The 12,304-nt window shown below is 39.6% G+C and overlaps 2 protein-coding genes across 4 annotated transcripts in view; one reads left to right on the top strand and one right to left on the bottom strand.

The window, feature by feature from the left end:
- MIPOL1 (mirror-image polydactyly 1) overlaps window positions 1-1,982 on the bottom strand; it is a 521,065-nt gene extending 519,083 nt beyond the window's left edge. Inside the window, exon 1 of one of the 2 annotated variants that reach the window (XM_037834851.1) lies at window positions 1,721-1,982. The gene's annotated coding sequence lies outside the window, so the exon portion shown is untranslated. The remainder of the gene's footprint in view (window positions 1-1,720) is intronic. The other variant, XM_037834854.1, reaches the window with a different exon arrangement.
- Window positions 1,304-12,304, top strand: part of SLC25A21 (solute carrier family 25 member 21) — a 489,133-nt gene continuing 478,132 nt past the window's right edge. Inside the window, exon 1 of one of the 2 annotated variants that reach the window (XM_037834862.1) lies at window positions 1,304-1,824. In XM_037834862.1, the coding sequence (XP_037690790.1) occupies window positions 1,755-1,824 (70 nt within the window). In that variant the 5' untranslated portion in view covers window positions 1,304-1,754. The remainder of the gene's footprint in view (window positions 1,825-12,304) is intronic. The other variant, XM_037834865.1, reaches the window with a different exon arrangement.

Below are 12,304 nucleotides of genomic sequence, written 5' to 3'. Positions count from 1 at the left end.
TGAAAAACTCAGTTTCCTTATTGGAAAATGAGGGAAAGTTTATCTATGAACTCTGAAATTCTGATTCTAGTGCCTAGAACATAATAGGTTCTCCATATTTGCTGAATGAATAAATAATTCTATATTGGACTTAAGACCCCATATTTTCATAGTAAAAGACTGAAAGATATTGCTTAAAAGTTTTTACTCCATCTAATTAGTAAAATTTGTGGAAAATTAATTCTGGTAAACATTTTCATACTTAGTATTTTAATTAGACATACATTTTTGAGAAACTTACTTTTGTATATCTGATCACATAAACAAGGCTTCCTAATACTTCAAACACTTTAAATACTTTTACCAGTCAGATATCATTACTACTAACTTTTAATGCTTAGCCTCGGAAACAAAAACAAATACGAAACCGAATTATTGTATTTTGTACATTTTATCAGGAATCATACATATATATTAAGTTAAACCAGATTAAATTGCTGATAGTCAACTGTTTTTTGACCTTTGAAGATGACAATTCTATATGGTTCACAATAAATACATCTAGTATTCAGAAACATGTTTAAGAAACAACGTGGTAACAGGGATTACAAAGCTACCCAATTCTCCCTTTTACTCTTATCATTTCCTGACTGTTGGGGGTGTGGCAGGTGTTTTTCTAAAATTTCACAGAATCTTGTGTCTCTCCTACAAGGCATCTGCAACTTGTGATTTAAGATAGTATTTTTGTTTTGCCCATTATCCTAATAATGAATAATGTTATAATGTTCATAAACAATGAAATGTTTTATAGAGAGACTGCCCTCGTAGTTCCTTATGCTTCCTGATTATTTAGGGCAGTGGTTCTCAAACTTTAATGTTCATAAGAATCACGAGGAGAGTTTGTTAAAACACAGGTTTCTGGGCCCCATCCCCAGAAATTCTGATCAGTAGGTCGCGGTAGGGCCCATGAAAATATATATTTCTAACAATCTCACAAGTTTTGCTGAAGCTGCTGACTGCACTTTGAGAATTACAGACTGGAGGTCAAGGAGAGACTTATTTGTACAAGACTCCTTTTTTTTTTTTGGCCTTTCAGAAAATAAAACTCGAGTAGATGGAGAATAAGATAAAGTCCCTTAAACCAAAACCATTTATTGGTAACATACTGCAGTAGCTCAATTGTAATTGTAAATTGCTTTGCTTCGACTAAGTTACTACTGCCCAGAATTTCCGGGACAACCAAGTCCGTGGAATTTATTCACCCGTCCCTTCTTTAGAAATATACACTGCTCTTGCCAGGAGGGACAAGGGTCGTTTCAGCCCTGCCACTGGAGCTCCTGGCCAGGGTCACTGCTTCCTTGCTTTATTAGAGGCAGTGCTTCTAGCTTGACAAACTTAATGTTATAATAAATAACTTTTATTAAAAGGAAAGCGCGTGGTCGCCAATCTAGGAGACCAAGCCTGACCCATTGCTGTTGGCCAGCTGCATCTGTGCATTTCTCGCGACCCCTCTTCGAGTCAAGGAAGCCGAGAGGCGGCTGGAAGGCATCAGTAAGGGAGCGCAGTTGGCAAGTACTGACCCGCGAAAGATAACGCGGCAAGTCTGCGCCGCGAAACACCGCCTCCGGGCAGTCGCCGGATTGCTGCCCCAGCGGGAGCCATCCCGCGAGAAAACAACAGCCCCGGCTCTCTTGAAAGGGTCTGAAGGCCGGTGCTCAGGCCTGCGAAGTCGCCATCTCACCTCAGCCCACTCCCTCGTCCACTGGCCGGCGAAGATGTCCGCCAAGCCCCAAGGCAGCTTCGTGAACGAGGCTTCTCGGCAGATCCTGGCCGGAGGTTCAGCTGGTAAGGCCGCCCCGTCGCGCCACAGGCTAGTCACTTTTCCAACTGCGTGTCCAGAAAACGTTTCCCAGACAAGTCAACTAAAGCCCGCGTTCGCAGCCCCAGAGCGCTAGAGCAAAGGAGGCCGGGAGCGGGCGGCGGGTGTCCGGTGCCCAGGGTAAAAGTTGCCGCGGTGCTCGCGCCAGCCGCTCTCAGGTTCCCGTCTTTCTCTGTTCCTAGCCTGAAAAGCGAGGAAGGCATCCCTAAGGCCTGCAACTTTGAGGAGACCTTTTTGCTTAGCTGGCTATTTTACTTGAAAATGCTCCAGTTCCTTCTGGTTTAGTTTTGCTGTCAGTTGTAGACTTTTCCCAACTTGGCTCAGCTCTTACATAAGTTCTATCTCTCTCATCAAAGTACATGCTTCAGGACTGTACAGGTTTTATTACATACTGTGTTTGCTTGAGGCTCTTTGTGTTTTAAATAAGAGTATTAAAATTAAGTACATATGTTAACACATATAAACATCTTTGATGTAATAGGCTTAAGTTAAGTTGTGGAAAGTTATGTAGTGGGAAAAACATTAGCAAAATATGTTATAACTAATCTTGCAATTTTTACTGTTGAATGTTGGTGGATATACTACTAATTAGTATTTTAATTTAAAAATTACTAATGCATGAGATTATGTTACCTACAGGCATTTAAAAGATATTTTAAAATATAAATGATGAATTTGCTGACAAGTTAATTTTACATTTGGTGAGGCATTTTTATTATAAATGTATAATTAAAATAATTATATATTATTTTAGATTGTCTCTTAAATGATATTATGGCAGCTCTAATAACTCATATTAAGACAATGACTAGAAGATGTCTAAAGTTTAACTTGGAATGTGAAATTTACTTTATTTTCAAACAAATTTCATTATATAAAAATAGGTGGAATTTTTAATAAGGGACTACTGGTTATCATTATGACATGAACTACTAATGTCTCAGGGTTATCACAAGCAGCCAGTTGGGTCTCTTATGACCTGTACATTTTCTTAAAGATTTCATTAATATGATCCCTGAGGCATTCATTTCTTACATGTAATTGTGGATATCCTTCCATTAGTATGACTCCATTTGCCCCACTGTCTGCTTTTTTGAGCTGTTTGCCAGTATTGGTAACTTCCCACTGATTTCTTCACCATTTTTAGTCAAATTCCACAATGTTCAAGGCTCTGCCAGCTGTCTCTGACTCGTCCATGACCCTGATCAAAGAAAAGGGGAAGTGAGGCTAATTGATGAATATCCTAACCTATGACCAATGATTTGTAAACATCTGTGTATTGACTTAGTTATCCAAGTACGTGTTAGACACAGCTAAACTCAAGGATGTTTAAAGTGGATCAAACTCCAATCCTACTTACTAGTTTATTGGATGATAAATATTTTGTACAGATACAATGTGTGATTCTACCATATGTTCTTACAAATGTAACTAATACGAATGAATATTACTACATTGATATTATAAACTGAAAATAGTAGCAAAGTTGACTTATATAGTTAGTTTTATGGAGCTATTAATACTCCTAAAACGATGAGAGCAATGTAGACTTTCATGATAGTGAAAAAGAGCCCCGTTTTCTCCTACTTGGCCAATATCATTTGTCACAAAACTTTATATTTATTGGACTTTAATAAATGCAGGCTCATCATATCACACATATCAGGTCAAGGGCAGAAAGGAATCAATATGCAAGAGAGACCAAATTTTAATAAAAACAGAAAATACATTTGAATCTTTAACACTGGAATTCTGATTACTGATACTGTCATCAAATGCAACAACTCTGTGTGTGTGTATATAATATGATCTTTTGGTTGGAGAGGTCAAAAATACACTCTGACTTTCTTAAGGGAGAAAAAAGAAGCTGGGAGAGTTTTTTTTTGGAGAGATACAAAGGCATCTTTTGGAATTCAAGGTCTGGAAATGCATTCCTGGAACAGACTAGAAATGGGGGCTGGAGCACTGAGGGGGACTCAGGAAGTGAACTCTCACTATGTTCTACATCTCTCCGTCAAATAGTTATACGTTTCCAAGAAAGCAGTAATAGGGTGTAATAAGGCCACAACTATTTCTATTGCAACTGTTAGATTGGCTTGCCACACTTCCATAGCTTTGCCTGATAAGGAATAAACATGCTCAAATGGATTTGGACATTTTATCAGTTAGACAGCAAAAGCAAGTCACCATGTTGTCAGTGCCCTGTATCCCTTGTCCCAGAAGATGACACCAGATAGAGAGACCAAGTGACAGATGGTATGAGTGGCAAGTCATTCTGCTGCTAAGGAGCCACATCTGAACCACAACCAAGTAATTTGATAGACTTACACTGAAGCCATCAGCTGTTCCCTAATGGGGGTGAGGGGGAAAGTCCTGCACTCTGCTGAAACAAGGGTGATGAGTGAGAAATAGCCTTATGACAGCCTTCCACAAGATAAGGATGAGAAACTTACTCAGCAGCTCCTCATCAGGCTGCTTATCTTTTCTTGCTGTAGGACGAATCACAGGGCCTTCTGCCAAGACTCAGGTCACACTGTGGTCAAGCCTTGCCTATGTGGCCTTTGTGGAGACAGGGTGCCATGCAGTGAAGCTATTCTCCTGGGCTTTTCTAGTATCCTCATCAGTCTTCTTTCTCACAACTGACTTGCTGTTTTCTGTTTTTGAGTTCACATGATAGAACGGGGTGCCCAACAACTCTGAGTTTATAGGCCCTTGACTTCTTTTACCTATAAAGGGCATGAGAGGCTGCCTTACTTTTTTCAGTTCCAGTCCAAAATCCTGGAGAAGAACTTGAAATAAACCAGCACTGGTCAGGGGCCCACTTCTGCACCAATCAACTATAGCCAATTCCCATATGGAAGTAAGACATATCATGAAATGGGAAATAGTGTCTACTATAAAAATATATTCCTTTTAATCTTTTAATAAAAGATGGTTTGTAATATTGGCATTTAAAAGACCTAAGAGGTTGGTGCATTGACAAGTGCTTTGCCAATACTCATCTGAAGACCCACCTTGAGTTTGTAGCTGTATATATCTTGTTACCAATGGAAACTTTGTCTCCAAAGTGCTCAAGACAAGCCAATATATGCTAGTTTTACAGAGCAGGCTTTCTGCCTGTGTGTGTTCTGAGCTTCAATAGGATAAGATTCAAGCAAGAGAGTCAGAGAAGCCACTGATGAGAGAGCTTGAGGAATATTGTCAAGGCTAAATACTCCGGAGGGTGATAAGGATGAGGCTGAGAAGAGGCCATTGCATTAGACCTTTGGTACCCAGAGTGTAGTCTGTAGACGAGCAGCAGGAACATGCTATCACTTGGAAGCTTATTAAAAATGTAGAATTTTAGGCCCCATTCCAGGTCTACCATATCAGAATCTACATTTTAGGAAGGCCTCCAGCCCATTGGTTTGCACTTTAAAGTTTGAGAACTACTGCATTAAAAGACCATTAGGAAAAAGATTCCATAGGTCAAAGCCAGTTTGCAGAGCCTTACCAGTGAAATCTTTCTTGGTTTTCATTGCTGACCAGAGAGAAAAGAATGACTTCTGTACTCTTCATTATGTGCCCTCAATTTAGGTTTCAGATTTATTTTCCACACCTCTCCTGCACATTCCAAATGTTTCTGCTACATATGTCTGTTTACCATTCTTGAATGTTGCCTGTGTCTTTCCACCTTTATTCTTTTTTTTAATGCAATTTTGTTGAGATATATTCACATGCCATACAGTCATCCAGAGTGTACAATCAATTGTTCACAGTATCATCACATAGTTGTGAATTCATCATCATGATCATTTTTTTGAACATTTTCATTACTTAAAAAAATAAGAAGAATAAAAATAAAAATAAAACTAAAGGTAAAAGAGAACACCCAAAACATCTCATACTTCTTTTTCCCCCTGATTATTCATTACATTTTGTCCCCCTTTTTTCTACCCATATGTCCATAAACTGGATAAAGGGTTGTGAGCCACAAGGTTTTCACAGTAACACAGTCACACTGTATAAGCTATATAGTTATCCAATTGTCTTCAAAAATCAAGGATACTGGAGTGCAGTTCAGCAGTTTCAGGTTATTTCCTTCTAGCTATTCTAGTACACTGAAAACTAAAAAGGGATATCTATATAATGCATAATATACCTCCAGTATAACCTCTTGACTCCATTTGAGATCTCTCGGCCACTGAAACTTTATCTTGTTTAATTTCTCTTCCCCTTTTTTTGGTCAGGAAAGTTTTCTCAATCCCACGATGCTGGGTCCAGGTTTGTCCCTGGGAGTCATGTCTCACATTTCCAGGGAGATTTATACCCCTGGGTTTCGTGTCTCATGTAGGGGGGAGGGCAGTCAGTTTACCAGCCAAGTGGGCTTAGAGAGAGGCCACATCTGAGCAACAAAAGAGGTTCTCTGGGGGGTGACTCTTAGGCACGATTATAAGTAGACTTAGCCTCTCCTTTGCAGTAACAAGCTTCATAAGGGCAAGCCCCAAGATCAAGGACTTGGCCTACTATGATGGTAGTCCCAATGCTTGTGAGAATATCAGGAATTCCCCAGATGGGGAAGTTTAATGTTTCCACATTTTTCCACAAGCCCTCAAGGAGGCTTTGCAAATACTTTTTATTCTCTGCCCAAATTACTCTGGGATGTATCAGAGCTTCATGCTAACCTGTTCAAACCAACCAGATCTCACCCCTTATTCAAGGTTCTGTGTAATTATGGTGTTTGAACTGACCATACAAGTTAAATTATATACCGTGCTACAGAAAGTATGGATTTTGCACCAAATAAACATCTCTTTGGTCTCACACAGAAGTTGAGGTTTTAAAACACAGTATCATCCTTTTCCCTTTAGTCTGGTTTACCTTAGTTCTAATCAAGTCCATTTTGTTCATATCTCTAATTGAAGTCTGATCTCTTTTTCAGCTTTTTAAACATGTTGTGTGGGGTAATGTTGATAATCATAGCTGCTGAACTCTGGCTCTGAGTCTCAGGTGCCCCACAGATACCCAAAGTTAAAGGACTGACCAGGTCAGCATCTCAGAATTTAGAGATAACCATTACAAATCAGGAATAGATGTGACTGCTGTAAGAGCTTACAATCTAGGAACCTTTACCATAGCCTTCCCTTGATAACCTATGCTCTCAGATTTAATTCTCAGAGTTTGCACATTATAGTTAGTCCATATTAGTGAGGCATTATAATGTTTATCTTTTTGATTCTGGCTTATTTCATTTAACATGCTGTCTTCAAGGTCCATTTACCTAGATGCATACCTCATGAATTCATTTCTTCTTGCCACCACTCAGTATTCCATTGCATGTGTACCCCATAGTTCATGTTCATCAGTCGATGTACCCTTAGGCCACCTCCATCCATTGCAAATCGTGAACATGGCTGCCTTAGACACCAGTGTGCAATGTCCTCTCATGTCCCTGCTCTTAGTTCTTCCAAGTATATACTCAATAGAGGGGTTGCAGGACCATATGGCAACCCCAGAGTTAGCTTCCTATGGAACCACAACACTGCCCTCCAGCTTGGCTATGCCATTCTACTTTCCCACCAGCAGAGAATAGGTACATCCCTCTCTCCACATTTTCTCCAGCACTTGTATCCTTCTGTTTAGTTTTTAAACGGTTTTATTCACATACCATACAATCCACCCTAAGTAAACAATCAGTGATTCCCAGTATAATCACATAATTATGTATACACCACCACAATACATATGAGGACATTTCCATTTCTTCCCCAAAGAAAAGGAAAAGGAGAAAAAAAAGAAGAATAAAAATACAAAGATAGAAGAAAAGGAAAAATAAAATACAATGAAAAGATCAGACAATATCACCACCACCAAGAATCCCATATCACTCCCTTTTATCTCCCTCTTATAGACTTTTAGCTTTGGTATATTGCCTTTGTCACAATTAATGGAAGCATCTTACAATGTTACCATTAACTATAGACTCTATTTTGCATTGATTGTATTTTTTCCCCTATACCAGCCAATTTTCAACACCTTGCAATGTTGACATTCATTTATTCTCCCTCATTTAAAAACATTCTTATATTTGTACATTTAATCACCATCATTGACTACTATAGGTTTTGCTAAGTTATATAATCCTAGTCTTTATCTTCTATCTTTTTTTCTGGTGTCATACCTGCCCTTAGCCGCCTTCTTTCACTGTACTCACACTCATCTTTGTTCAGAGTACTTACAATATTGTGTTACCATCACATGTTATTATGCTATACATTCCATTTCTGGATCTATACAATCAATCCTGTTGAAATTTCTGTACTCTTTCAGCATCAAATGCCCGATCTCTAACCTTTCTATCTCCTGATAACCTGTGTTCTCAACTCTCAAATTTTGCTCATCAATGTTGATCCATGTTAGTGAGTTTGTTTCTGGCTAATTTCATTCAACATAATGTCTACTGTCTACCATTTTGTCTTTTGGATATTATATGTCATATCTTATTTTTATTTTTCCCCTCTCTCTCTTTTTATCCTTATTAGTAATCTTTATTTCTACACTCTTCTCTAAACCTCTCCCTCCTGTCTTTTCCTATCTGCCTGTAGTGCTCCCTTTGGTATTTCTTGTAGAGCAGGTATCTTGTTCATAAACTCTCTCAGTATCTGTTTGTCTGAAAATATCTTATTTTTGAAGGACAGTTTTACCACATATAGAATTCTTGGTTGGTGGTTTTTCTCTTTCAGTATCTTAAATATATCATACCATTGCCTTCTTGCCTCCATGGTTTCTATTGAGAAATCTGCACATAGTCTTATTGAGCTTTCTTTGTGGGTGATGGATTTCTTTCCTCTTGCTGCTTTCAGAATTCTCTCTTTGTCTTTGACATTTGATAATCTGATTACTGAGTGTCTTGGAATTGGTCTACTCATGTCTATTCTGTTTGGGGTATGCTGCACTTCTTGGATCTGTAATTTTATATCTATCATAATAGATGGGAAAATTTCACTGATTATTTCCTCCATTGTTCTTTCTGCCCCTTTTCCTTTCTCTTTTCCTTCTGGGACACCCATGACACATATTTTCATGTGCTTCATGTTGTCATTTAGTTTCCTGAGACCCTTCTCATACTTTTCCATTCTTTTCCCTATCTGTTCTTTTGTGTGTAGGATTTCAGCTATCCTGTCCTCCAGTTAATGAATCGTTTCTTCTGCCTATCCAAATCTGGTGTTGTATGTCTCCATTCTGTTTTTCATCTCTTCTGTTGTGCCTTTCATTCCCATAAATTCTGCCCATAGTTTTTTCAAACTTTTGAGTCCTTCCTTATGCTTGCCCAATGTCTTCTTTATGTCCTTCATCTCTTTTGCCATATCTTACCTCAACTTGTTGATTTGATTTTTTAATTGATTTAGGAGATTTGTTTGATTAATAATTAGTTGTTTCAATTCCTGTGTCTCAGTTGAAGTGTAATTTTGTTCCTTTGGGCCATATCTTCATTTTTCCTAATGTGATTCATAATTTTTTGTTGTCTAGGTATCTGGTTTCCTTGATTATGCAAATCAGATTTTCCCAGACCAGATGGGCTCAGGTCTCAGGAGGAGGCTGTATTCAGGTTTCCCTGAGAGTGAGATTCAGAAGATTTTCAGACTTTCCCATGAGGCCTCTAGACACTATGCTTTTCCTATCCTGCCCAGCAGGTGTCACTTGTCAGCCTGCAACTCCCCACTGGTGTAAAGAGATGTGGTCCCTTTAATTCTCAGGGGACCCTCTCCTGGCCAGGGGCTAGGGTGTCGGAAGCCAAGCTTAGGTTGTTTCTGTCCCCCGCCACCCCTCCCTGCCAGGCCTCGGGTCTGAATTCTCTGAAGGAGGGCAGCCACTTGAGCTGGGCCCTGCCGCCCTTCTCTTAGGGAAGATACACTTTTTAGGGAGTTATTTCATACACTTAATTTCCTCCTTTGTCTCTAACTTTCTTAACTCCACCCTTACCTGGGTCAATGCTGGCAATTGAAAATACCTGAGGCTTTCTCTAATGAGCTACTTGGAATGGGGGGAAAAAAAGGAAAAAAGAAGCCCCTCTTCAGAGCCAGTCCCCAGCCCCACAGTTTCACTGGTCAACTGCTGTTGGTACCCAGTTCTCTGTGCCCCTTTTGTTGGGACACAGCCATTTTCCAGTATTCTGACCTCAGCCATTTCTAAAAGTTTCTGTTTTTATTTATTTACTATTTTTTTTCTGTCAATCCCACCTCCTCTCTGCCAGGAGCTACCTCAGGGTTCTTTCCTGCTTACTCCGGATTTATCTGTGCTTGTAGCTTGTATTCAGTAGTCCAAGTTTGTCAATTAAAACTGCATTTGGAGCATGATTGAGTTACTGTCCCTCGCTGCAGGTAGCCTGCTTCCTTTTCCCACAGTGAAGTTTTCCAACTCACCCTGCCATGCTGGTGGGGGAAGGGAGCCAGTTCCACAGTTTGGAGAGGTTTACTTACAGTTCTATGCTGCAGTCTCAACTGCTCCACCCATTCCTTCCTGGTGTATGATGTTGTCCAGTCATGGATGTCCCCCTATCAGTTGTTCCAGACTATTTTCTAGTTGTTCCTGGCTATTTACCAGTTTCTCTAGGGGACTAACTAAATTCCACACCTCTCTATGCTGCCATTTGCCTCACCTCCCTCCACCTTTATTGTTAATGCCTGAAATGTCTTCTCTTTACTTTGTCCACCTATTGAAATTCTATCCATTTTCCAAGGCCCAGCCTGAAAACTATTCCCTGCACAATTTTTTTTTTTTCTCAGTTGGCCTCCACAACTTTATCCAGCTTTAACTTTCTTATTTTCACATCAGTAGTGCAAATAATAATAATAATAACAATAATAATAGTCACTAGCAATTATTGAGTAAATACTAAGTGCCAGACTTGGCTTAGAAGCTCTGCTTGCATGAACCATTTAAAATCTCACCAGATCTCCATGAAGTAGGCTTTTTATAATCCTTATTTAGAGAGGAGGCCAATCAACTTGCCCAAGGTTACAGAGACATGCAATCATTTCTACTGGAAATCAGGGATAAGAGAGGAAATAGGAGAATGTTATTCCTATTGCTAGACATTTTTATAAGCTGAAGAGATCAAACCAAGTCTATTACCTCATTATTTCTATACCTCATTAGCTTGCATTCCTTAAAAGAACTCTTTTACCTACAAATACAATCCTTACAGTCTTTCCACTAAACAGTATCTTGCTCATTCCAAATAATTTCAATCTATGTGGTCACAGGATTAGTTTAGCAAAAAGAAAATTTAGTTATTTTTAGTTCTCAATCCTTCCAGGGACTTTGCTTGTAGTTGGGCAGATTGTGGACTGAAAAGGGTCCTTGTTCCTTAATCTGCTCATCTGCAACAGAGCTGTGTCCACCTGGAGGAAGGACTGCCTTTTACTTTTTCTCACAAAGACACCACTTGGATTGGTAGAAAACCTGACAGCAACCCTGATAGAATCCCCTTAAACCTGCCAGAGCTCCCAAGGTTCCTGGGTCTCAGTGTCCCCCAGGTCCCACCTCATTACTCTCTTTGCACTTCAGCAGGTCTCCAGGTGGTTCCCTTTTATGCACATGACCAGCCCTTACTTGGACTCTCCCTTTCCCCCCAAGACCAAATTGGGTTCTTCCATGTGTTCCCGAAGACCGTGGGGTTCTTGTTTTCCATGTCATGAAGGAGCCTCCCAGACCCATTCGGATGATCATTTTCCTATACTCTCACAGGGCTTTTGCATTCAACCTCAGAACCTCTCAGAGTCTCTACTCTCACCAGGGCCTGCCAAGCTCCTTCCTGAGGTAATACCTAGGCCCTGTCCACCCTGAACTCCCTTCAACAGTGAATATTTATAATCATATACCTGGAAGTCTGTAAGTCCCATTCAGAATGATTCCTAGAACCTTATTCTCCTCTGTACATCAGCTACATCATCACGATGCAAGCAGGACATTGATTTATTTTACCAAATTTCCAGGGGCTGCTGTTTACTCTTCCCTGACTTCATCCTCTATATTTTGTAGGCACCCACTCCACCACATCTTCCTTAATCACTGTGCCTTTACTTTGTGCATCTCCCTGGAGTTCATTGCTTTCATTGAAATTAATTATTTTAGTCAAAGTACTCCAGAAACAAGTTTTTCAGCTTAAGCTAAACACACTTCAAGCACTGTGTGATTATTTCATTAATCACCTTCAAAGGTAGAACTGTTTCAAATGAGAAGTGAAAAATGAACGACCTTTTTGGGGGAGAGGGAAACATTTCATATACTTCTAGCAGAGGTTTTAAACCTGGGATTCATGGACAGGCTTCTGGGATAATAACCATCTGAGAGTACTTTCAAAATGTGCATTATTCTAATGGAGAGACAGTGTGAGGCTTTCAGCCTAAAAAGGTTTCTAAAATAGTATAGGATAATTTCCAGTTTTCATCTTTTAAACTCATG

This window comes from Choloepus didactylus, chromosome 4, assembly GCF_015220235.1.
Source record: "Choloepus didactylus isolate mChoDid1 chromosome 4, mChoDid1.pri, whole genome shotgun sequence".
In the NCBI taxonomy this organism is placed as follows: Eukaryota; Metazoa; Chordata; class Mammalia; order Pilosa; family Megalonychidae; genus Choloepus; species Choloepus didactylus.
The sequence above is the reverse complement of the archived record's forward strand: the minus strand, read 5'-3'. Positions and strand labels throughout refer to the sequence as shown.